The sequence below is a fragment of the Zonotrichia albicollis genome, chromosome 1 (assembly GCF_047830755.1).
Source record: "Zonotrichia albicollis isolate bZonAlb1 chromosome 1, bZonAlb1.hap1, whole genome shotgun sequence".
NCBI lineage: Eukaryota > Metazoa > Chordata > Aves > Passeriformes > Passerellidae > Zonotrichia > Zonotrichia albicollis.
The window spans coordinates 84032633-84057383 of record NC_133819.1 but is presented as its reverse complement, the minus strand read 5'-3'; the positions used below and the strand labels follow the sequence as shown (position 1 = coordinate 84057383).

General features: G+C 41.1%; 1 protein-coding gene across 4 annotated transcripts in view; it reads left to right on the top strand.

The window, feature by feature from the left end:
* The first annotated feature begins 2349 nt into the window (after positions 1-2349).
* The window catches only part of TENT4A (terminal nucleotidyltransferase 4A), a 57975-nt gene continuing 35573 nt past the window's right edge, over positions 2350-24751 (top strand). For 2 of the 4 annotated variants that reach the window (XM_014265151.3, XM_005484267.4), the window contains exons 1-7: positions 2352-3526; positions 17047-17170; positions 18635-18681; positions 19626-19746; positions 21236-21343; positions 22049-22177; positions 23244-23457. In XM_014265151.3, the coding sequence (XP_014120626.1) occupies positions 2709-3526; positions 17047-17170; positions 18635-18681; positions 19626-19746; positions 21236-21343; positions 22049-22177; positions 23244-23457 (1561 nt within the window). In that variant the 5' untranslated portion in view covers positions 2352-2708. Of the gene's footprint in view, positions 3527-17046; positions 17171-18634; positions 18682-19625; positions 19747-21235; positions 21344-22048; positions 22178-23243; positions 23458-24751 lie in introns of all 4 variants that reach the window. The other 2 variants (XM_026791772.2, XM_005484266.4) reach the window with 2 other exon arrangements.

Below are 24751 nucleotides of genomic sequence, written 5' to 3'. Positions count from 1 at the left end.
TAGGAATACTTGTTTTAAGAGTTTTAACTCAGCAGGTTGAATATGTGACCTCTACTGGATGCAGGAAAAGTCAAAACACGGGAATAAAAAGACTGAGATGTTGGCTCTGAAGCTGCCTCAGCCTTCTCAATATTTTACAGCTGGTCTACAAAGTAACTCTTCAAACCATTAGCATACTACAGCAGCTATGCTTGCAGAAATACTGTCCATCCTCACCTCTCCTTGCTGTACCCAGGCCATCATAGAGGCAAGAATGCAAAGTATTCAGGGCTGAAAGAAGAGACAGTGTAATTCTCTGGCTTATTTCTTACAGCATCTATATAAAAAAGAACAGAGTTGAAAGGCCTGTTTATTTGTCTTGTTTCAAGTTCAATTAAAACCAAACCAAAACAATCCAAAATACTTTGGAAGATGAACCATAAAATGAAGGACTGCTATCAGTAACTCAAGTTGAAATCTCTGCTTAAGATCTGAACACTTCATTGACCATGCAAGAAATTGTGGTGAACATACTCCTGCATGAGAAATAATTAATAGCTCTTTCATGTGGTTTGGGCTTGGTTAGTTTATTGTGTACTTTTATGTGTACTTTGGCTGTTAGTCCTATTCCTTTATAAAAATAAATTAATGACCTGCTTTTTCTGAATGACTTCCAATAATAAATATTAGGCTGTCACCCTCATATCAGTTTCCCTTGCTCTGAACTCTAAGGGCATAGTTTGAGAATACAACTGCATCATGCACAACTATCTTCTGCTAACAAGTGACAGTCTTGTTCTCTCACCCTCTCTCCACCCCCTCCTTAGTGCCAGCTCAGACCACAAAGTAAGCTAATTCAAAATGAACTGCCGAAAACTATTACTTTTCTTCCAAGTGTGGTCTCCTCTGAATTAAAAAGTTAAATTGGCTCACTGATCAATATCAGGGATTGTGCAAGGCAGCAGGGAAAGGAATTAGCAGGATTATAGAGAGCAGGACCTCTCCTTTTCTCACCTTCTGCAGCAGCTAGTTCATTCAAGAAGTACTGTGCAGCTGCATTGGGCTGTTCTAACTACAATTCCCTGATAGTATTTGGCTTTATGCACAGACAACTCTTCTCCGTGCTGTTCTGCAGCCTCGTTAAGGGCTCTATTGAATGGTCTGGGGAGTCCTAGACTGCTGGAGTCTTTCTGGGGGTGTCTCAGGAGAGGACACTTTATCCATATGCATGCTGAAGCTGCTGATGGAAATAGAAAATAATTAGATTGGATCAGAAAGAGAACCATTACGGATATCATTCTGGGACACTGGCTCTGAAAGCCAATCTTCAGATCACAGCACGTCTGTGTCTGATCCCATTCCAATAGCAGTGTCCATTTTACTTAGTGATCACTGCACGAGAAACCCATCCCTTAGAGACACCCTTTGGAACTGACACTGTCTCCCTGTCCTGTCCACAGTCCTGGACTCAAGCCCAATAAAAACTGAAGTACCCAGTGGAAATGTGGCGCTTTCTTGGTGCTACCAATGCAAGGAAAGCCTTCCCTTGGTAATGAACTGCATGGACCTGCCTGGACCCAGCACCCAGGCCTCCCCTTTCCCCCAGGGAGCAGAGTGGCCCTGCCCAGCCCCACACCCTCTGCTGCTCAGCCTCCCCAAAGGAGGACAGCCTGCACTTGCTTCTCCGCTGGATTCCTCCTCAAAATCCACCCTTTTATTTTTGTGGGAACTGGGCTACACTTCTCCACAGGGATGAGCTGTGTCATGGAGGGGTCAGACAATGCAGTATTTGTGAGAAACCAACACAGAGGCAGGGCTGCAGCTGTGCCAGCCGCTCACGGAGATGAAGGGAAGACAAGTGAGAGGGAACCTCATGAATGTCTGTAAGTATGTGAAGGAAAGTTGTCGAGAGGATGGAGCCAGGCTCTTCTTGGCGGTGCCAAGACATAAGACAAGTAGCAAAGGGCAGCAACTGATGCAAAAGAAGTTCTACCTAAACATGAGGAAGAACCTCTTTCCTGTGTGAGTGACCACACACTGGAACAGATTGCCCAGAGAGGTTTTCGAGTCTCCCTCACTGGATATTTTCAAGAACCGTCCGGACGCAATCGCGAGCCACGTGCTCTGGGACGCGTCTGCTAGAGCAGGGACGCTGGAGCACTGTGGTGGTCCCTTCCAGCCGGACCCATCCCGTGACTTTGGGAGTCTCGGAGCAGCGGGCACCGCCGCGGCACCGCCCGCCCGGCCGCCCGCCGGGGCTGAGGCACGGCCGCGCGCTCCGCGCCGGCGCGGGCGGGCGCGCGCGCGCGGGGCGGGGGAGCATTCCCAGCTCCCGTCTCCCTCCCGCTTCCCGCGCATGTGCGGTTGCCAGGGCGGCCGTCTCCGGTGAAGGTTTAAAATCTGCGGGACATGCGCAGTGCCGGTTCTGGCCCTGGCGAGGGGGACACGCCACATTGGAACGGCGAGCGGAGCGCTCCTGGCAGCGCCGGGTACAGTTTGCGCCGCCTTCGCTTCCTCCCGAGCCGCGCTCGCCTCGCCCGGCTCTGCCTCCGGCCGCCCTGCCGCCCTCGCTCGCTTCCTCCTCCCCGCGACACATGCCGCTGCTGCTGGGCCGCTCCTAGCGCCGCTGCCGGGCCGAGCGAGCGAGCGACGGAGCGGGCGGTGAGCGGGCGACGGCGCGGAGCTCTGGCCGGGCAGTGAGGGACGGCGGCGGCGGCGGGCGGGCGTGGATGGATCCCCGCGTGGCCTGGATCCAGCCCGAGCAGAAAGGACCCGCGAATGCGCTGTGGATGCAGATCTGGGAGACCTCGCAGGGCGTGGGGGGCCGGGGCGGCGCCAGCTTCCCGCACTACCTCTGCCTCAACTCCCCGGCGCTGGACTCTGCCGCCTCTCCGCCCCGCGGGCACGGCTGCGTGCGGCTCGGGGCGCCCGGCGCCTGCTGCTCCTCTTCCTCGCCGCCGTCGCCTTCGCCTTCGCCGCCGGCCCTGCTGACCGGACTGGTGCCCGCTGTCCCCGGCGGCCCCGCGGCGGTGAACGGCGGCGGCGAGGGAGGGCGGCGGCTGCAGAAGTCGCCTTCCGTGTCTTCCTCGTCCTCCTGCTCGTCGGTGGAGTCCGGCACCGAGAGCCCCGGCTTCTCCTCCTCGGGATCGTGCAGCGGTGGCGGAGGCGGCGGCTCCTCCTCTTCCTCCGGCGGCCCCCGGGCGGTGGCGGTGGCTCCTCCCGGGCTGCTGGGCAGCGGGGCTGGACCCGGCGAGTTTTTTAACTTCCACGAGAACAAAGTGAACGCTGTGAATGGGCACCACCAGCCGCCGCACCCGGCGCGCAGCCCGCACCCGCCCCCGGCGTCTCCCCAGCAGCACCAGTACCACCCGGGCCGCAGGAAACGGGAGAATAAAGCCAGCACCTATGGCATGAATTACCTGCTCTCCGGCAGCCGCGGCGTCGCCGTCAACAACTCCCCCCACCAGCAGCGGCAGCCGCCTCAGCCAGCGCTGCAGAGCCCCGGCACCCCCTGGAAGACCAGGAAATACAGCCCGGGCGTGCAGGGGTGAGCAGCCGGGCCCCAGAGGGAAGCGGGGCCTCGGCCGCCTCCTTCCTGCGGCCCCTCCGGGAGGGGGGGAGGTGAGGTGGGATCACACGAACTCCTCTGGAGCCGGCCGCGGCAGGGAGGCCGACGACAGGGGATGGCGGGGCGCAAACCCGTGCCCTTTTGTAAATCACCTTGGTCTGTGCCGGCTGGGTGGTTCTTGGCCGAAACAGCGATTCATGCAGTGCGAGGGAACGCGTAGATGCAAAGGGTTAGGCCTTACTTTGAAATAGATTGAGAGGTGAAGTTGTCAGGCCATTTATCAGAGGTCACCTACAATAATTAAAGCAAGGATGTGTGCAGGATGCTTGTCAGAGCTGCCAGGTCTCAATTCAGATTGTAAGGGGAAAGTGGAAGGCTTCCGTTCAGAGGGACTCAAAACCTTTGTGTTAATTTTTAAATGCCTCTCCTTAGGCTGCAGAAAGCTGGTTAGCTTGGGGAGTGTTAGCAACATCACATGAAAGGGAGGTGCCGAGTTCTGTCAGATAGACATGAAAGTCAGTGTAGTCTTAGAACGTTTCTCTCAAGTGTGTTTTAGCTCTAGGATAAATTGAGTCAGTCAATAGCTGTACAGAGATCTTGTCTTTTTGAAGAGAACATTTTTATGAAGCTTACCCTATCTGGTAAGCCGTACCTTTCTCGTATGAATGGGTAGTTAGTAAGGCCGAGTGTTCAGTTTGATCTGATTGGCATGGAGAAGGGACTAAAATTGAACAAAGCCTGTCTGGGATGCTCGATGAGACTGCTGTATTTTACTTGTCAAATTTCATTCAATCAAGGGGAAATGTTACTTTATAAAGGTTATTTTATTCTTGGAAAAAGTGTTAGCTGCGTTGACTGACTGTAGCAGATTTCTGATGTCACTTCAAAAATAGTTTCTTGGAACATCCTAACATCAAGACCCTTGGATGCCTGTGGAATAAAGGCATTTTATATTTGTAGAGGGGAAATAGCTAAAGATAACAGGGTATGAGCTGGAGGTTTTTAAGTGAGAGATTTAACTTAAGGACAGTGGCTTCCTTTTCTCTTTTGTGTAGTAATCAGGTGCTGAGTGTGTTAAAAGTTATAAAGAAGTATTTAAATACATTTTTAAAGTTATATTTTTGCAAACCTTAACCTCAAGAGGGGGAGGACAAGACTTGTAACTACTGCTTTTTCATTCCGGACTGACACTAAAAATTCAAATTTCTTACAGAAAGCTAGAATGTGAATCTTCAAGAGGTGTCTTGTACTAGGAGCTTTGAATCCTATACTAAGATGTTTGTATGTCTCAAGTTCCAATAGTATCTTTAAAATAGTGTGAAGTTTTATTTTTTGTTTTTATAGAGATGTGGTAACTTTTTAATTTAAGTGATCTCAGTGTAAGTGAGGCAGATCTCCAGGCAGGTGGAGGAAGGAGCAGCCTGAGTTCATCCAGCAGGTCTATGGCAAATGGCAAACCTGTGAATCAAATCCAAGTGTTGCAAGTTCTGTCCTGTAGCTGTTGGGCAGCAGCACCTATGCCGTTCACATAACTTATATTTTTAATCTTCTGTCCTGTTTTCTTTCACCTTTTGTGTAATAGTGGCCATGCCACTCTTCAAGTATGAGTTTCTAGAGAATCCAAACACAAGGAAATTGTTTGGCTGAGATTCAGTTGTGCTGTTCAGTTCTGTAATGTGGGTAGTTCTTTTGCTGATGTGTTAATGACAAGGTTTTTGCTAAATGTCTTTGAAAGTGGAAGCTCTATTTCCTGATCTTCTGTCAAGGATCTCTGTTACAAAAGTGGGACCTGATTCTGGCAGTGGGATACCAGTAATACCAGTAACTGCAGCATGTGTGATCCTGTAGTTCCAGAGCATTCCATAAAGTCGTAGGGAACTAACTAGTGCTGAAGGAGAGCATGAATCTTGAAACCATAGACCTAAATATGACAAGCAGTTTCTGCTTTAAATTTGAGTTCTGTTACCCATGGTGAATCTTGAACAAGTCTATATTCTTATACCATTTCCTCTTTAGTGTTAGTAATTTTTTATGAAGCGCTTGCATGATTGAAATAAGAATATTTTCATGGATGGATTTAGGTATCTATCTTCTGCAGTAATTCCTGTTTAGTGGTGAGCTTAACTTTCTCCTGAAGCCTGGCTAGTGTGTTATTTGGCAATTCGGTGAAAATGCACTGAAAAGGCTGGGATGGGACAGATCCCTGCAGGAGTTTCTTGTGGATCCCTTATGTTCCTTTAGTTGTCTGCTGTTCCCTGGAACTGTCAGCCGGGTCCTGAAGTATCTCTTTGGTAACTCGTCATCTGTTGACAGAGCATCTTCAGTATTGCCATCCTGCTATATGCAACTGTTGAAAAATGTGGTCCTGAAAATCTTCAGCTTCAGTCTGGTTTGGGCATTGATTAGAGGAGGAAGGACTTGATCATAGGTGCTCTTATGCTTACCCTGTACCTGAGTGGTGGAGCAAGACAAGATTCTGCTGTGAATCCTGTTCCTAAAACAGTGCTTTTCTACAACATGTGAAATTTCCGAGTGATACGCAGTGGCTCACAGTGTTACTGTATTGTCTTCTGGTAACAGAGTAAGCAGGGCAATCTCTGCTAGCCCTCTCCCAGGCTGCAGTCCTACTTCTGATGAATTGTGTGTTTGGAGCAGTACTGTGCTCTCCTGCTTTCTCATTCAGAGCTGAGGATGGCCTGTGGCACTGCAGGTCATTATTTTATTCACACTGCTCGTGGTCAGTGGCTTTGTGATGGTAGGTGTGGTGATGTTTAGGAATACTGTATGAAAGCTGTGTTTTCCTCTGTTTTATGTGCATAATTCATTTTTTCCAGTGGCCTCATGCTTTCACCACTTTGGTAGCAGCATGACAGTCTTTGCAAAGGAAATTTTTCCCGTAAAGCACAAGTGTGAAAAGCTATGTTTGATTAGATTTCATCCTATAGCTGTTCTTTTGGATGCCCTAGATTGTCCCATGTCGTCCAAAACAGAATTTTGGAAGGTAAGGAGTGAGGAGATTGAAGCCATATTTATTCCAGTGCTTCAACAGAGTGATTAATATAGCAGCAGTGTAAATTCCTATGTTGCTGGGTTTAGTTTAGTTTAGATGACAAAATGATTGGTTTCAGATGCAAGGCAGAGAAGTATCCTTTCATATTATGAGGCTAATTCAAACTGTTGTGACTGGTGTTCAGAAGTGCATGTTATTTCTTGGTACTGTAAAGTATCTTCTTGTGTAAAACTACATCTAGCCTCCTAGGGTGTGCATTCTTTGCTCAGCAAATACCTCCTGTTTCTGTAAAGTCAGTATCTTAAATATATCCGAGTAATTTAAGCATCCAGAGAGTTTAGAAGTGCTCAGATATTACTTCAAAAGAGGGCATCAAGCTATTCTAAACTTTTTGCTAAGGCTTCTTCTGTTTTTGTTTGGATGCACAGCTAATGGAGTGTTTTCTCTGAAGATGCAGCTAATAGCTCGTGAATAATATAAAATTACATCAGATTTAATTATTTTATTTCTTAATATGAATTTAACAAAGTAAAAAATTAAAGCATTTTTAATGATATGTGTCTGTACTTCTTAATACTTTCAACTAAGTGTTCAGTCTGATTGTAGATGTTGAATGAGATGAGTGCTGAAGTACCTGGCATATCTGCTTGGCACATTACAGTGCTGTGCAGAAACAGCAGAACTGGCTTGTTGAGGATTAGTTTGGGTACCAGAGCTGTTATGATACATTGGAATGGTGCTCTGCCTGGGCTAATTGGTGCTGCACAGTGTCTGATGACCTCCTGCATTCATTTTCCCCCTGTGTAGCTGTTGTCTTTAACTCTCTCTCGATAATGACAAGTTCTGCCGTAGAGTACAAGAGCACCAAGACCTCCACGTTTCCTGATGCTGAAGGAGGATTCAGGGCAGCATTCCCTAATGACTACAGCAGGTACTTGGGGAGAGGTCTCATAAGCAAGGTAAGCTTATGGCAGTGCTACTACAGAAGGCTTGTTTCAGTGTGCACCAGTTTGCAGCTGAACGATACTGTGCACAAAAAGTGATGTCTAGAGATATGGTGATGTGCCTCTATGCTAAGCTTGTATCAGATCATTTATTATTCTTTATTTCTTCACCTGTATGCAGTGTTTCTAATTCCAGACATACAGGGGGTTTTTTTGCATTTTGCATTTTTTGATATATTTCAGAACTTGAACTAAGATAAATTTAATTTCAGTTTAGTGCAGTGCACTGTTCAAAATCCATTGCATTTAGGACTGTGCATAGCTGTGGTTGCATGTTTGTCAACCCTTTCTTCTTATTATCCTCCTGTCAGAACTGTCAGATACAAATTAATGTGTGGGCATGCCACACTGTCAGCCCCTTCTGCAAATTTTATTTTCTTGTATTTTGAGCTGAAAGAATGTAGACTTTGGAAATGCTCTGAAGCCTTTGCTGTCTGGAGTGAGATGTCCAGCACTTGTCCAGCACTTTAGGGGCCTCCCAAGGGTGGTTATTCTTAACTTCTCCCTCGCTTAACAGTGCAGTCTTGCTCCAACCAACACCTTCTAGTAAAGAATCAGCACAGTGGGCTATACTTCACCACACTGCTGTGCAGTCCTTGGTGTCTGCTGCCTGTGGTGCTAGGTGGACACCTGTAGTGGAAGTGTTGATGTAGGAGGCAGGTCATGCTGGCATGTTACACTCAGTTCTTATTTTGCTTGATTATAGGGTCAGGGTAGAAGTAGGCAGTATATGCTGGAGTGCATGCAAGGAGAAGTGTGGAAGTAGTTGCCTGTTAGTCCTAGTAAATTTCTGGAGAGAGCATCAGGATGTAGTTAAATAGATTGTTTTCGTGCCTGAAGCTTGGTATGAAGGGAAGTTGCAGGGTAGCTGCTGGATGAATTGTCCAGAACAGAACATCTTTTTTCCTGTGGTCAAGTAAGTTGCCTTGGTAAAGCACAAAATTTCCATGCAAAGTGGGTACCTAGTGCAGAGTTAGAGGCTGCTGCTGTGGGGAGTGGAATGAAAGGAATGTTCTGGCAACAGTAGGCTCCAGAGTCACCAGAGGTGCTAGAGGTCAGAAAGGCTGAGCTACACTAGTAAAACATGAGAAGGCCTTGTATGACAGGTGCTCACATCTGTGTGTAAAGGAGAATGGGACATGTTGGAGCAGTTTAATCCTGGCATCAGCTTCATGGTGTTTTTGCGGTTGTTAGGCTTTGGCAGTAGAGACAGCTGGCACTAAGAACATCAACAGCTGTACTGGGTGAGACCCTTAGAGGCCAATGCCAAATATTGGGGAAGGAATATATATACATGAGCTTGTGGTGATATTTTCTGGAAGCATCTCCCAGCTTTAGATTATTAGTGGTTCTTAGACTACCTGGGTTATAGGCAATGCATTGTTATGCTTATTGTAGATTTTATGTATGAATGTGTCTTGCCTTGATTTTTTATGATCTGGGATTAGCAATGACCTGTGGGAAGATGTTCCTCAGTAAAGCTATGCATTATGTAATGATTTTTATTTTTTTTATCCTGAGGCTGTCACTAGGGTTGTAGTGCCTGCCAGTTGCAGGTCTGTGCATTACAGAGGCAGACCATGAGTGCTTTTTGCAGGGGACTTGAAAAAGGAGGAGGGGGGAGGTTGAGTCACCTGACAGTTGTTTGTTTTCTAGTCTGTTAAATTATTTCTTGTATTGAAACTGTTTCCTGCCTCTAGATGTTTATCTCTGCTGTATGCTTTTCAGTCCCTGCTTTATCTTTGGGACTCATATGAACCATACCTGTGTGTGATAGTGTTACAGTTTTCCTGCATCTTGGGCTATCTTGTTCTATCTTGTACTCTGTCTCCTTATTACTAACATGGGACTTGTTGATGTTTTTGTGCTTGGAGGCTTCACCTGTGATCTTCCTTTAATCTGGAAGCTAAGAGTTCCAGTTGCTTGTTTCCTGGTTAAAACATTTCTTTATCTATATGAAGGGTCTTTCCCCTCATCCCATGTCAGCTTAATTTCTTCATCAGCCTGCATAAGGATGCTTGGGACCATTGTCAAATGCCATTTGGAAATCCAAAAAAATTGATAGATTTTCCTGTGTGGTTCTCTGATTCTTCCAAGTAGCTCTGAAGGTTTTTTTTAAGACACTGCTTCCATTCATGATGGTTATATTAGCATCTTGATATAGTCATAGATATTTATTGCATTGATTCTGCTTTAGGCTACTTTGACTATTTTGAATGTCAAAGCTAATCCTTTTAAATTAAAAAAGACAGATTACTTATTGTTCTGGTCCAAATGCAGTATTGAGTGTGTGTGACTTAGTGAATGCTGAATTATCAGGAATAGGTTTTGCTGCAAAGTATTTTCTGTTAAAAAGTTTGGGACAAGTTCTTTCTTCATAGTTGTGGATCAGGGAAATCTCTGAGGAATTAAAAAAAAATTAACCACGAACTTCTCTACATATCATACATTTGGATCCCTTAAATTTCTCTGTACTGATAACTTAATTCACTTAACAGAAGCAGGTTTTTGGGCTCTTGAACTAGTTTAGCCTTTCTTAGTCATAGCTCTGCATCTTGTTAAGTTGTTCCTCATAATCGTTGTTGATATCCTTAATCTTCCAATCCTCTTTTCCTGCTTTGTACATGACTTCAGGATTTCTGAAGACATCTTCTGATGGAATCCTATGACAAAAAGTAAAAGCGCTTTTTTTCCACTAAAATCTGATTAGTGATGCACACTAAACAACCAGTGTGATATCTTTAGAAGATTGAAACACATTGTTCTTTTGGTTATGATTTTGAAGGAGCTTCCTCTGTTATATGGCGAACTGCAGCAGTACTTAAATCCAGAAAGGACTTTTCTAGCTTTTTCTGCCTTGCAGAGATGCTGACTTTGAATGTGAAGGGTTTGTTGCCAGTAGTGCTTTGATGGGTGCATTTTGAGTTGAGTCTGCTGCTCAGAATTACGTCAAGAGTTGCTTCTCTTCAGTGCTTCAGTGGCTAACCTGATGTAATGAATACCTGATCTACATGGGCTAAATTAGTCTCTCATCACTAATATGTTTCTGCTGTTGCAGTCTGACTTGTCTGGGATGTTAATTGCTTGCTATCTTTGAGCATTTGGAAAAGAATGGTATTAAGACAGGAATTTCAGAGTTTAGTGGTTCTATTTATTGGCATAGCAAGCTTGCTGATTCAGTCCCAAGGTTTAATATATGGCATTCTCCTTCACTGGTGCAACAAAATGATTGTGATGTTTTCTTGGTGCTGTAGGGAGGTCCATCAGTCCAAGTCAGGAGTAATGCACTTCAGAAGCTTATGTAGCAGATCTACATGGCCATGTATTGAATTGGAGATGTACATCTACTTATTTGTAATTTTTTTTATGATGCAGATTTTTCAGAGCCCATCCAGCCATTAATAAGGTTGAGTTTTATTGAATTGATATAGTTTCCAAAAATACTTTAGTGTCTGATTTTCTTCAAAATGTGGACAAATTGTTACTTAGGTCTGGACATATGCAGTATAAATCCATCCAACAAACTTAGTTTCTTGGGTGCATCAACTGTCAAGGTGTTTTTAAGAGGTAAAATCAAATTGGCAAGAAACCTGGTCTGAGGTTAGGATGTGCTCTGACTTGCATGACTCTGGGGCAAAGAGAAAGCTTAGAGAGGAAATAAGAACAATATGATCTCTTGTGGAAAATGTACAGTATATTTGTTCTGTGGTTATTTTTTTCTTCCTATCTCTCCTTAGTAACTAGCAGAGCAAGCTCAATTCTTGAGTTTGGTATTTACCTGTCTGTAAAACATTTCAGAGCTCAGATTCATAAGTACTCTATAGTTGGGATTTTTTTTTTTATTCTGCCAGTCATTGTAGTTTGCTGCCTTCCATTCAATTACTGTGACAAAGATAATTGCTGTCTGAATGATGTAGTGGTATGAGACTGATTTGGTGCAGCAGTATGGTCTGTGAATGTAGCACTGTTTTCATACTTTCTCTCATCTGTAAGCTTAGAACAGGAGTAGTAGTAGTAGTGCTGCCTGAGCCTTACTGCTGTTGAGGAGGACTAGTACACAAAGGTGAAGGCCATCAACATCTGATGGGTGTTGAGTGGGAATGGGAAGGATTGTAGTTCATCTCTTCTTGGTCATACCTGTATTTTAGCCCCTTTTGCAGATGTCTTAATCTTAGATCATACTGGGAGAAGTCTGTCTCAGAATGCATCCTTGCTTTCACACACTCACTCTCTGTGTGTGTGTATATATATATATATATATATAAAATCTTGTTATGTATCTCCTCCTTTATTTCACTGACCCGTGTTCTGTAGTTTTAGACTGTAAGACTGATTGACTGATTTCAACTATTGAATGCATTTCATTGTGGTAGTGTGAGATTTCACCTGCATTTCCATGATAATGCAATTGTGCTTTGCCCTAGTCATAGGTGAAGGTACAGTTCAACAGATTTCCAAAATATGTGCAGTGACTGACGTGCATGTCATCATTTAGTCTTGAGACAGTGAAGTCATGCATGTTTTGGAATTCCTGCTTTATTGAAGGAATATATTCTATGACTTGTAATCTTTATTTCAACAGAGATTCTTTTTAAACCTCCCCATTTCCTTACCTCCATTTTCTGCACATCCCTAGTATTAAACCCCCATGCTTTAACTGTGGCATCTGTTATTTCCTTTGATAAGGATACTTGGACGATGTGTTAGCCTTCAGCTAGAAAAATACTCAGTAAAGATTGTTTTTAAAAAGTGTTAATTGTTCCACATAAAAGATGCAATCATGTTGTACTGTTCCTTTAGAATAAATTAATGTGCTTAGTAGAGTAATCATGTTGAAAAAGGAACCAGATGCTTACTTGAGGGAACAAAATCTCTGTAGGTTTTAGTTTACCTTCTAGTTTCTTTATGATGTTTGAGAATTTTGTTTCACTGCACTGAAGTTAGTCCTTGAAGTAATAAGTCAATCTTATGTATATGTTTGCAGTAAATGAGTAAAATGGATGATCTCCTTTCACAGAAACCTGTCTTTGAGGAAAACCATTGCAAAAGTCTGAGAATGTCACCTGAGTGTTATTTTAACCTAGGGGCTAGAAGAGTGGCTGCCTTTCCTTAAACAATAGAAGGGATAATTTTTTGATAAACAGAAGATGTTAATTTTGTTGCAGTAGTTCAGCCTGTAAGCAGCAGATGCTTGCTGTGCTTAGCAGTAATAACATCAGTAAATGGTAGGTTCCTCCAGGCTGTTAAAATTAGCAACCTGAATAATCTAGCAAGTACAAGTAGCCTCTCTTTTTCATTCCTGTGTTCTAATCTTTCCCATCTTATATTAGGTAAGAGTACAGTTATAGCTTACCAACAAGTTTCTTTCCCAGTATTTCTATAAATACAGTAAAGCTGTCTTGTGAAAAAGTTGATTAAAAGGCCTACATTTGCTAATGAGGTAATACAATGGGCATCTTAAAATGTTACAGGAGATTGCTAGGTGCTGTGATGCTGTTGGGAATCCAGATTCATTAAGAAGCCTGAAGGAAATTGGGAAGACTGACTTGTGTATATGTTAAGGGAAGTTCCATGAACAAAACAGGAGTTAGGATGTTACTTGTGTCTGCATGTACCTTATGTGCTGCAGATGGAAATTGTGTCCCTGATGGTTAAAATAATGTCACAGTCCTGACTTAAAAAGTGCTTACGAAAATCATAGAGGGTATGTGGACAAAATACTTTAGTAAAAACTATCCCTGTATTGGCCGGCTCACTGTTCCATGGTTATCTGTTTTTTTCGGACACTGCATTATTCCTTCAGCTAGTGAGAAGTTATACTGGGATTAGTCCTGAACAGCGTACAGGATCTTGTTTTATATCCATGAGAGTTGGAGGTTTTTTTGTGACAGTGTTCCAATAACTTTGTCTGAGCTAAGATGTTTACAAAATGCAAACTCCTGTAACATTAAGTTTTAGAAAAGCATCTGTGTTTTGAGAAGCTTCAGGTGTAAACCAGAAGATAAAATGCCACAGTACTGCCTTATGCTGACTGTGAGTATAGCATTGATTCCTATCCAGAAGGACATAGACCAAGAAGATGATCTTTTAGAAACTGTTGAATTAAGGAAAACTGGAAAGAGCAAGCAAAACCCTTTTAAGTCAGAGGGTTAAGAACTGGTTTGCCACATGCATTAAGACCTGGAAGTCTTGCACATCAAAAGCAAGAAACTTGCCAGAGTCAGTAGGGCTCAGAGGGAGACATGAAAGGGCACCAGGGGGAACACAGACCATGTAGTAAGAACTAAGTGAACTAATTGCTTTCTGTCAGAGAAGGACTTCAGAGACTTAAGAAAGCTTTGACTCCAGGCAACTGCAATTTTAAATTTCAGTAAGAGTTTAAATTGAGTCAGCAGAATAAGACTGGTTATATACCCATGTCTTGTGGTATGTGCCAGAGAAGTTCAGGGGAATTAGCCATGAGTATGGCTTGAACTCTAAATGAGCTTTGATATCTGTACCTGTGCTGTTGTCCTGTGCAAATTGAGCATTAAACCAAGTACTGCCTTGCCAGTGTGAAGTAGAAAATATGAACCTGACTTGATATTCAAGAGCAGATGAGGGAAGGACACGTAGACTAGTGATGAGTGATACTCTTCTGAGTCTTTCATAACGGGATTAACAACTGTGACTGTTAATCATTGGAAGAGAGGCTCAGTGGGGCATCAAAGTTGAGAGTAATTGTGGGTTGGCTGTTTTCCTCAGCCCACTGATGCACTGGGGCTGTCTTTGAAAGGCTGTGCTGTGTGTGGTAGAGGTTGTGATGGTGTGGTAGAGATGGTTCCCCCTTTATTCTTTTCCCTAATATAGGATGGCTACTGTAAATGCATTTTTTCCCCAGAAATGTCTAGATCTCCTGGAAAGGTTGGATAGGGCTGATACCATAAAAACCCAGAACTTCTTGCATGACCAAACATAAAGAAAGGGTCTAGTACATGTTTTGATTAAGGTAGTTGTGTCTCACAGGTCTCATTTTCTTGAAGGATTTATTGTTAATCCATATTCCTGTGTTCTGTTTGATAACATAACTTCTGGACTTTTTTTTTCAGAAGCATATTTGATTCTTTTTGAAGACTTTGTAAAAACCAAACATTTACAGGTTTGCTTGGTTAGCTCTTAGAAATAACCGAAGGAAAGAATAAATTATTTACTTTATAATAAGGGGAAGTTACAAATAGAAGTAGTCAAGACTGTTGCTCGATATGTTCATAAATACCTGGAGGGAAGAAACGAGTGAGAAAAGGATAGAAAGGATAATAGAAAGCTAGAGCTGACTGCAGACAGACACTGTGGGAGTTCATTGTTCATTAGATTATAAAATTGCTGTTAAAATTAAATTCTAGTAAATACAGAATCATGACTGAAGAAAAATAATTCAGGCTGAATGCACACAGTGAGTGGGCTCTATGTTGATAGTTTTGTTCAGAAAACACTTTGAAGCTCCTTCATTATGGTCTCTTTTAAAGAGCAGCTATGTGCTCAGGTACCCTCAAGCAGCAATATTCCCAAGTGTAGGGACAACAGAATGAGAACAGGTGTGTGTTCTGGACTGAATGGCAGAATGACGTGTTGACTCTGTGTGTCTTTCTGCCCACCTGCCAGAAAATGCGGTGCAAATGGAAAACAAGCCTAAGGAGGTTAGCAGTGATCAAACTTTGGGCTTCCTCTTGTCAAAGGAGACAAAAACCTGTGAGGATTAATAGCTTGGAAAACTACTGGTGGATAGAGATAAATGGATTGAGAGCCTGAGAAGTCTTGTGTTTTGGTGAACTGCCAGTAACATTTTTTTTTTTTTGCCCCAGGGAAAAATATCAGATAAAATCATTACCAGGCAGTAGTTCAAAATAAAGCACTCTTGATTCTGATGCATACTTAAATTCTCATTGAATGGCACAAATAACAAAGCAGAAATGGACTAAAAGACCTGGAAAAATCTATGGAATTAAGTTCTTTGAGCTAATAGGTATCAGGTTGAGATTCACCCTGAATGTATGCCAGATGAAATTACTGGAGGCTTGGAAGGATGGCTGGCCCTTTGCTTTTCTTGCCTTTTCTTGCTTTCACCCTCTATCTGCCTACTGCAGATTATTATAGGCAGAAGAATAGGAAGTCTTTAGGCTGTCCCCATTGCTGTTAGGTGTATTCAAGTATTTTATTCATTGGTCTTTTTGTCTTGGAAAGGTAGGAAAAAAGCATACTTTCTATAAACAGAACAAAATAAGAGCATGTTAGTTTGTATTTCCTGTCTTGCTCTAAAATTTTGGAATCAAGTGGATTCATGAGCAAATTGAAATGTTAGTTAAATCTGTTGTGTAGTTAAATGTTCAGTTGTGGGTCCAAGCTCAGTTTAAGGAAGAGAAAGGGCAAACAGTAATTCAAAATAATTATGCTTTTTGGAACTATCTTTGAGCTTTGCTGCAAAAATCTCTTTGTGTATGGGAAGGAATACTGACACTTAAAAATTAGGCATGTGGTCTCTTGGAAACTACCTGCTAGCAGGAGAGTTACTGAGTAAAATGAATTGCAAAAGTCTCAGATAAAGAGTTGAGTTCTACTAGAGAGGTATTAAATTTTGCTTTTGGAAGGCTAAGTATATAAACTATAGATTAATTTTTGGGTTTAGGACAGCATTTGGATTTCACGATGATGTTGACTAGATACATTTTGTGAGTTAGACAGAATCTTAGAAATATGTCAACATCAAAAAAGATGTTTTGGAAAAATGTCACAGTGGTAGTTATTTGCATTTTTGTTTGGCATGGCTTGATGCTTTTCCATTGAAGGTAAACATGACATTCACCTGAATACTCAAATTTGGCAGCAAGAGTTCTGTAGGGCTGGTAGATGTGAAACAAAAGGGCTTAATAGGTGTATAAGGTTCCAGTGTCAGGACTCCTCATGTAACATTGGTATAAAAATACTTTACACTTGAGAATATATTTAACATTTGTCAATTTGAGTTCAGTTGGAAGGTCGCTTTCTATATGAATGAATGGCTGATGAAGGGCCTGAGTGTCAAAGTGTATGTTTTAACATCAAGAAATTCTCAAATGTCCTTTTTATTGTCCTCTATAAAATCTCACCATTGCCAGTGGCCTGTTTGCAGTCTGTGTAAACTGCTACATACACAGAAGTAAGAACTGCTGGAAGAATAAACCTGCTTGAAGACTTTGGTTGATCTTGTGCTGCTTCACATTTGCATCATTATGTAGTTTTTAAGGCTCAGCTTTGTTTTCTAAAGAAAGGAATCATTAAGGATCAGGAATTGAATTTGGCCTTCACTGCTGAGCCAGTAAGAAATTTAGTAAATGTCTACTAGAGTTAGTGTTCTGAGCTCTTTGGTTAAAGGATGATATTAAATAAAGCCTATGGTCTTTCTTGTAAAATTTATTGCAATAGCCAAATAGTTCAATTGTCACTTTAACTGATCTTGTTTTCTCCATTAGACTTCATGAAGAAATCATTGACTTCTATGACTTCATGTCCCCTCGTCCTGAAGAAGCAGCTATGAGAAGAGAAGTGGTGAAAAGGATAGAAACAGTCATCAAAGATCTCTGGCCTACCGCTGATGTGAGTGTAGCTTCAGTTGTGATTTGCTTCTCTAGTAAATTGTAGAGCTTGGTTCACTTAATCTTGCTGTTATCTTTCTTTCTTTTAGGAATGAACAGGTAACTCTTCAAGTTTAAGGCAATTGACTTAATATCACAGTTCTTGCAATATTTGGAAATTTATTTGAAATTTATTATAAAAAGTGGGGAAATTTCAAACCTAGATTTTGGGTTAATGAATTCTACTGAATATTTTTTCATTTTGAGAGCTGGGAATGTGATGCTTTTAGTAATGTCTTTCTTAAAAAAAAGGCTTATTAAATAATTTGTCTCTGTATAATTTAATTTTGAATAATAAAGTGAGACTGACTACCTATGTATCCATTTCTGCAAGGAGTCCTGAATGTGTGGATATTTTTAAATCAAAATATTTTATGAAAGAGCAATTAAATGCAGATTTTTTTTTTTGTGCTCTTCATGAATTTGACATTCAAGGAATTGCTTTAGCCCCACTGTAGTGGGAAAATTGCACTCCTTGAGATACGTTGCCATCTAAACTGGTGTAATTTCAAACACTTTGTTACCCAATTAAGAAGTCTGCTTATTCAAAAAGAATGTATTCTAAATTGTATTTCTAGCATCACCTTTGAGATTGCCAGATTGTAGCATTGTCATTAGACACCAGAAATATGTTTCAGACCACGATGATTTCGTAGCCTTCCATGGCAGACAGTGAAGGGCTCAGGCTGCAGCACTGAGCTAAAAATACTGTGAAGCTGATCTGCTTCATCCTCATCCATGTTTTCCCTTCATAGTGAGATTTTTGTACCTTGTGGAAATTGATATAAACACAGAAAAGGGCCTGTGTTGCCTGGCCAAAAACTAAGTGAGCTTGTGCATTGGGCTCTTCTGTATCAGAGAGGGAAGGACATCTCAGTTCTTTAGATGGGAAGCTCACTGAAAGTATTTGATGTGGTCTGTGGATGTATCTTCATTGTACCTGCTTTTCCACACAAAAACACCTGCTGTTACTTCATAGTTGTTCTTGACAGTAAAATCTGTAGTATTCATATTTATCTGAATGATATGTTTAGATGTACTTGCTGGTTTTTAAACATAAACATTTGGAAAAAAATTCCCTTAAACTGTTTCAGTAAAGCTGTCCTGTAAGGAGAGGAAGGAGCAGAAGGGAAGGAAATGGATAAAAGCTTGTATGTCTGTCAAACTGGAAATAAGTAATGCAAAGAACTTGCCTAAATTTATTCCTTGTAAGCAGGATTGGTAGTTATTTCATGGTAAAGAAGCCAAATTTTTTCGTCTAAAGTGACATCTCTAAGAAAAAGTGTGCTTGTACAGAGAGTATATAGTAAAGTAACTTTTTTACTGACTATGTCCTTAAAAACTGGAGAAAAGTATGAAGTTTTGTGAAAGTAAAAGGAAGTGAGCATTCATAATTGCAAGATGTTTTCTTGCTGTGTTTTTTCAGGTCCAGATATTTGGCAGCTTTAGTACAGGGCTTTATCTTCCAACTAGGTAAGTAATAGTTTACTCTTGTCTTCTTTCAGAGAAATGGTAGATTTCAAAGAGGAGTTTAGAATGGAATGTGCAAATGTGTCAAACTTTCAGTAAAACTTTTGAATTTCATGTGACACAGGGAAGAGCTTTTGAACGTCAAGATTTGTATTTGGTGTGTTATTTTACTGCTCCGCTCTGCTTGTTGACCCTTTGGTGAATTACCTTTTCTTCCTTGTGTCTGGGGTTAGTCTTTGGCTTTTTTTTTTTTTTAACAGACAGTGAAACTGAATTTTTGGCATTTCCCTTGTAAAGATTGTTTTGTTAAGTAAGATAGATTACTAAGAATGTGTCACTTATCACAGAGTTACTGTGTAAAGTCAAAAGAACCATCACAGCGCTGCATTCCCATCTTTTTGGACAGCAAATGTCTTACTTAATTTGGTGTTTTGTATCACTTAATGGTTCAGTTCAATGTGGAAACCTGTGTAGCTCTGCCTTGAAGATGAGGTTGTCTTTATATAAATTACATTTTCAGAAGGAAAGCACTGGAAATTTCGTTTCTGTGAATACCAATCACTGATAAAATTCTTTAGATTATTAAAATGACCATCAACATGAGTAGACAGATGATGTATGGAATTGGTCTGTTTAAGTCAGAGGGAGGGAGCATGAAAGGCAAAAGGGAAAGGAACTCCGAGAAAAACTCATTAAAGTAATGGAAGCAAAAAACTAGAATACTGCTTTGGGTCCTAAAATACCATGGACTCTCTTGCTTAATGCTCCTAGAAGAAGCTTATTGGTAACCTATATTGCAAAGTGCAAAATGGTCACCATGTGTGGTCATTTGGTACTTGTAATCATCATGGTACTTGTAATATGTAGAATGCCAGTCTTACCATAGTTTTTGGCAGTATGTTGTGCTTTAGATTTACTGGATTTCGTGCTGTGTTCTTTTTGTCTAGTGATATTGATCTAGTTGTTTTTGGGAAATGGGAGCGACCCCCTTTACAGCTGTTGGAGCAAGCACTGAGAAAACACAGTGTGGCTGAGCCATATTCCATTAAAGTACTTGACAAAGCTACGGTAAGTAATAGCTATGGAATACTGAACTGAAAAACCTTCAGACCCCTTCAGATGTTGGTGATAAATAGTATTTTAATTCCTGGAGCAAATTATATTGTCTTAAACTCTCTGCAAGTTTCAGTAGAATCTGTATATGCTTAGCAATAGCATGGAGTCTTTTGTATGGCCGTCGGTAACTCTCTGTACTGTTTGCTGAAGGCCGTACTTTATACTTAGGTTGTCAATAAATATCTGAAAGTTAGTATTTGCAAAATATCCAGTAAAATAAGTTAACTATTTGCATAATGTTTTTCCACTGACCTTTGAGGGGAATTTAAGCCAGTAACTAGAGCTGTCTAGCTTTCAACACGTTTTTCAGGTTGTCTTGTTTCTGATGGTATAGTGAAGTGTTCCAAACCTAACATTGGGTTTTCCTGTCCAAAATACACTATTTGAGAGCTTTATGTCATTTGTGAGACTGATGTGTGTTATCTCCTGCATCTTTCTTGTAAGCCTGAATCATGTTGAATAAGTTAAAAACTTAATGCATGAGAATTTTGTTACTGGGCAAGTGATGTTTTCTTCAGGGGACTAAGGTGAGTATTCCAAACTTCTGTTAGCAAGCTTCTCTTTTGTTGTCTCTAAAACAGTCTTCCTCTTTTAGGTTCATAATATTCCTGTGGCTTTCATTAGAGTAGCAGTACATAACAGTAGCATTGGTTGTCTTTGGTTTAGCTGAGATCTATTGGGATTTTTCAGAATCTGTATTACCAGTTAATGATGGAAAATGGCACTAGGAAAATCACAATTGTACTATTCCTTCTTATTTTTTTTTCTTCTGATACTGGTATAAAATGATGCTATGCTTCTGCTCTTTATTTTTCATTTCAGATTAAAAATATGAAGAGTTCAATTTAAAATAAATCTTTTCAGCTGAAGTTTAGGTTATGATTTTAAGATTTTGTAGGGCACTGCCTTCCAGTGGAGGTGTGAAACTAAACTACATATTCAGTCATTTTATATTAATTTATTCCTGCCATATTACTACAATGGCTTTGCTTTATTTCTTCTGGATTTCATTTGACTCTGCATTGAACCAGTTCATCTTGATAAACCAACAGGCATTACTTTCTGCTAGGCTGGTTTCCTGTCAGTTCAGCAAGTGAATGGTGCAATACTGGGTCAGAGGAATGCAGTTCCCACAGGTTATGAGATTACAAGATCTCCTATTAATTGGAATGAGTCATTAAGTAAATTAAGTTGTCATATGAAACACTGCAATTGCAGCTATGAAGGCAGATAGGTAATGGCTGTGGTAGAATACCAGATGTACATTAATCACCTTCCTAGAAAGCATTCAGTGGTCAGTCAGATTAGGATTGTTACTTCTCACACAGACTTGATAGTTGCAATCGTTTGGACTGCTAATATCCATGTGTCCTGAGTAAGCTAAGGAACAGCACCAGTGTTGTATTCCTGGGTCCTCACATTCTTGTCTTAATCTTTTCAGGTACCAATAATAAAACTCACTGACCAGGAGACAGAAGTGAAAGTTGACATCAGTTTTAATGTAGAAACTGGTGTGAAGGCAGCTCGATTTATCAAGGAATACATGAAGGTATCAGCCATGTATTGAGTGTTATGCTACTTACCAAGGATGTGCTAGATGCTTAGCTAACCTTTTTTGGTATGGCTTGACAATTTATTGCTGAAGACTATTTTCATTAATACTAACTAAACATGGATATTTTAATTTATTAGCTGTTGGTGTCCATTCAGTGTTCCCTTTGAGTGCTAGGTGTTTGAATAAACCTGTACACTGTGAAAGAACTTGTATGATCATGTCTAGATGTACAGAGAGGCACTAAACTTTGCTTCTGAAGCAAGTCTCTTTTCAAGTTTTGCTTACCTTGAATTTAAGTGATGCTGCATAATGAATACTGTCCTGCTAAACTGTCAAAAACCAATTCTTGTGTAGCTGCACACTTAAAAGTTTCCTTTTACGCTCTGTAGTAAAAGTACTATTTAGAGTGAAAGCTTTGGCTATAGTAAATGATATTGGCATTCAAAGAAGGATATAACAATCTTACTGTTTAGGTGGGAAATAAATTTAGTACATAAGGTCTTTGATCAAATAAGAGTTGAAGTCTATTCATCTGTTTCTAGCTTAAAAAAAGCAAGTTTCAGTTCTTCCTGTGGAAACACAGTATGGACACCACTGGAAATATTTTTGTATTAGATGAATCTTTGCTGAGATTGTGTACTTCTTTGTTTGTTTTGGAATGTTGACATTGTCATTGATAAAACTTGTTTTCCTTTGCAGAAATATTCTTTGCTACCTTACTTGATTTTAGTATTAAAACAGTTCCTCCTTCAGAGGGATTTGAATGAAGTTTTTACTGGTGGAATTAGCTCTTACAGCCTAATTTTAATGGCAATTAGTTTCCTGCAGGTGAGTCTGTTCCTTATTTGTTTCCATGTTCTTCAAAATATTTTGGGTTCTGTACCTGTGCCCTTTTATTGTACTGTTTCTTCAGATGCCCCTTGCACAGTGCAGCATTACTGTTATGGCTCTGAGTGTTTGACTCTTGAAAGATCCTGTGGACTACCTCTCAGACATCCAGGATCCATCCTGTGTGAGCTGGAACAGCAGCAGTTGCCTTGTGAAAGGCATCGAGGCTGTGCACTGCTCTCTGCACCAGGGCCTATACCTGAATCATCTTAATGGTGCTTCATAAATCTGCAGGGTGTATTTTTGTCTTTTGCTTCCCAGACTGCTGATACTGAATGTGCAGAGTAGATGATTTCAGTGTTTATTAAAATGATGAAATCCAACAGTCAGGTTCTTTTTTTTTTTCTTACATGTTGGTTAGATTTTGACATGCTTAATTGTGGCAGATTTACTTGAGTGATGAAATAGTCACAAGTTACAATGTTAGAAACAAGTTACAACTTCTCTTAATACATTTTTGTGACAGTGAGCCTCCTACAGGTATGATGAGGGCTTAGCATCTCTCAGCAGCTGTGGTAATGGAAAACTTACATATTCTGCTGCTGGTGGTGTTGACTGCAATATTACTATAGATTTTGTGTACCAAATATAATAAGTAGAGACAGAGACACAGACTTATATTTCAGTTGGGGAAACTAGATTGCCCCCCACTTTCTGACAGCATTGAGGCATGGATTTGCTGTGGAAAATTGGGTACTACTTTGTTACTAACTAGGCTATAATTTAGTATGCAGTACTTATTTCTTGTTTTAGGCTTAGGGAAAATAATTCCCTGATCCTCAAAAAGCTACATGAGGAAAGATGAAAGAATTCTTTGGCTTTCAGATACTGCTGAAGTGCTGCCCCCTCTAGGTTGTGTGAGAGTGATTTAAGTAAATGAAAAGTGAATTATTCAGTTGAAACTTAGGTGAAGAAATACTCAGCTGTTTAAATGAGCTTTTTGTTGTCCTGTGTTATAGTCTGAAAACTGCTAATTTTTATATGCAAAAACTGGTTTGTGTTACAGCTACATCCAAGAATTGATGCCAGAAGAGCTGATGAAAACCTTGGAATGCTTCTAATAGAATTTTTTGAACTCTATGGAAGGAATTTTAACTACTTGAAAACTGGTATTAGAATAAAAAATGGAGGTGCCTATATTGCCAAAGAAGAAATCATGAAAGTCATGACTAATGGATACAGACCATCCATGCTATGTATTGAAGATCCTCTTCTGCCTGGTAAGACTGTGCACTTCTTGCAGTATTGCAGAGCTCTGGCTCAGCTTGTGCTCTCAGCTTGCATTAGTCTGTCAGATGTGTTCAGAAGCTGCACTGGGAAGAGGCTTTTGCTGCTGTAGAGGTACAGTCAGGTAGGAGGGCTGAGGGATGTGGGCCTGAGGTCTCACAAGATTCTTAGCCTGAGTAAATTGAATTATGTGCAAACAGCGCAGTTGCATAATGCTTTGGAGATCCAGAACTGTGTTGAGGACATAAGGAGATTCTCTGACAGCATTGAGAGGTAGTGAAAGAGAGAATTCCAGGAAATTCTGGAAGGGGGGTTGTTAGCAGAAGAGTTCTCCATTATTTGCTGTGAGAAAGAGATTGGGAGGTGTAGTTTTTACTGCCACAGTCTGTGGTGCCCTACTTCAGATAAGTCGCACCATATGGGAAATAAATGCCCCAGGTGCAGAACCTGTCCTGCAGGGCGGTGCCACAGGGACTGCACAGGAGCTGGGGTGGGTCTCTGAAAAAAACAGCTGCAGTGGTGGTGGTGTGGAGAGCACTTTGCATAACTGGCTTCTGTGCTGCACAAGGATCTTTAGGGAATGGCATTTAGAGTTTTAGAGTTGCATGTTCTTTTGATAGTACTTAACATAAATTTTTTTTTTTTTAGATTTGGTTTTAATTCAGTAACCCTCAAAATAATTGAGCTTAATTTTGGCTAAGTGCCTCAGGAAAATTTCCAGCTTTTTCCAGTACTCAGTTTGTATTCTATTTAGACCATCACAAGTAGCTGAAATTCCAAACCAGCTTTTTAGCAAAGTCAGTTTTCAGTTAATTTGGACTTCAGCACAAGTATTTCGAGAATGTAATTGGCAGTCCAAGTCCATACTGTCTCATTTTGTGTGTAGACATTTTATAGCATTTTTACAGCACTTCTAAAGCAAATACCATGGATCAGGAGCTGAAAGCTGGCACTTTTCTGAACGCTCAGTGTGCTGAATGTTCATACTTCCCTAGAACAGGTTGCAGGCTGTGATACTTATTTGTCCAACCATGTCTCTGATATGTTTGTAACTCTGTGTCCATCATGACTGTTGTTCTTGGCCAGGCATGGGGTAGGGTATAATTGTGCAGAACTGTCATTGTCATTGAGATTTCCTTTAGGAGCTGTGTACCTACTTGCTTGAAGACCCATTTAAATAGCAGTGTAAGCCACAATTGTTTAGAGTCAGAAATCCTTACTGCCCTTCAGTTCTGTTCCTTTCCATCTGCTGGGGCCTGAAGGAGAACAAATTGTGTGTGCTACGCA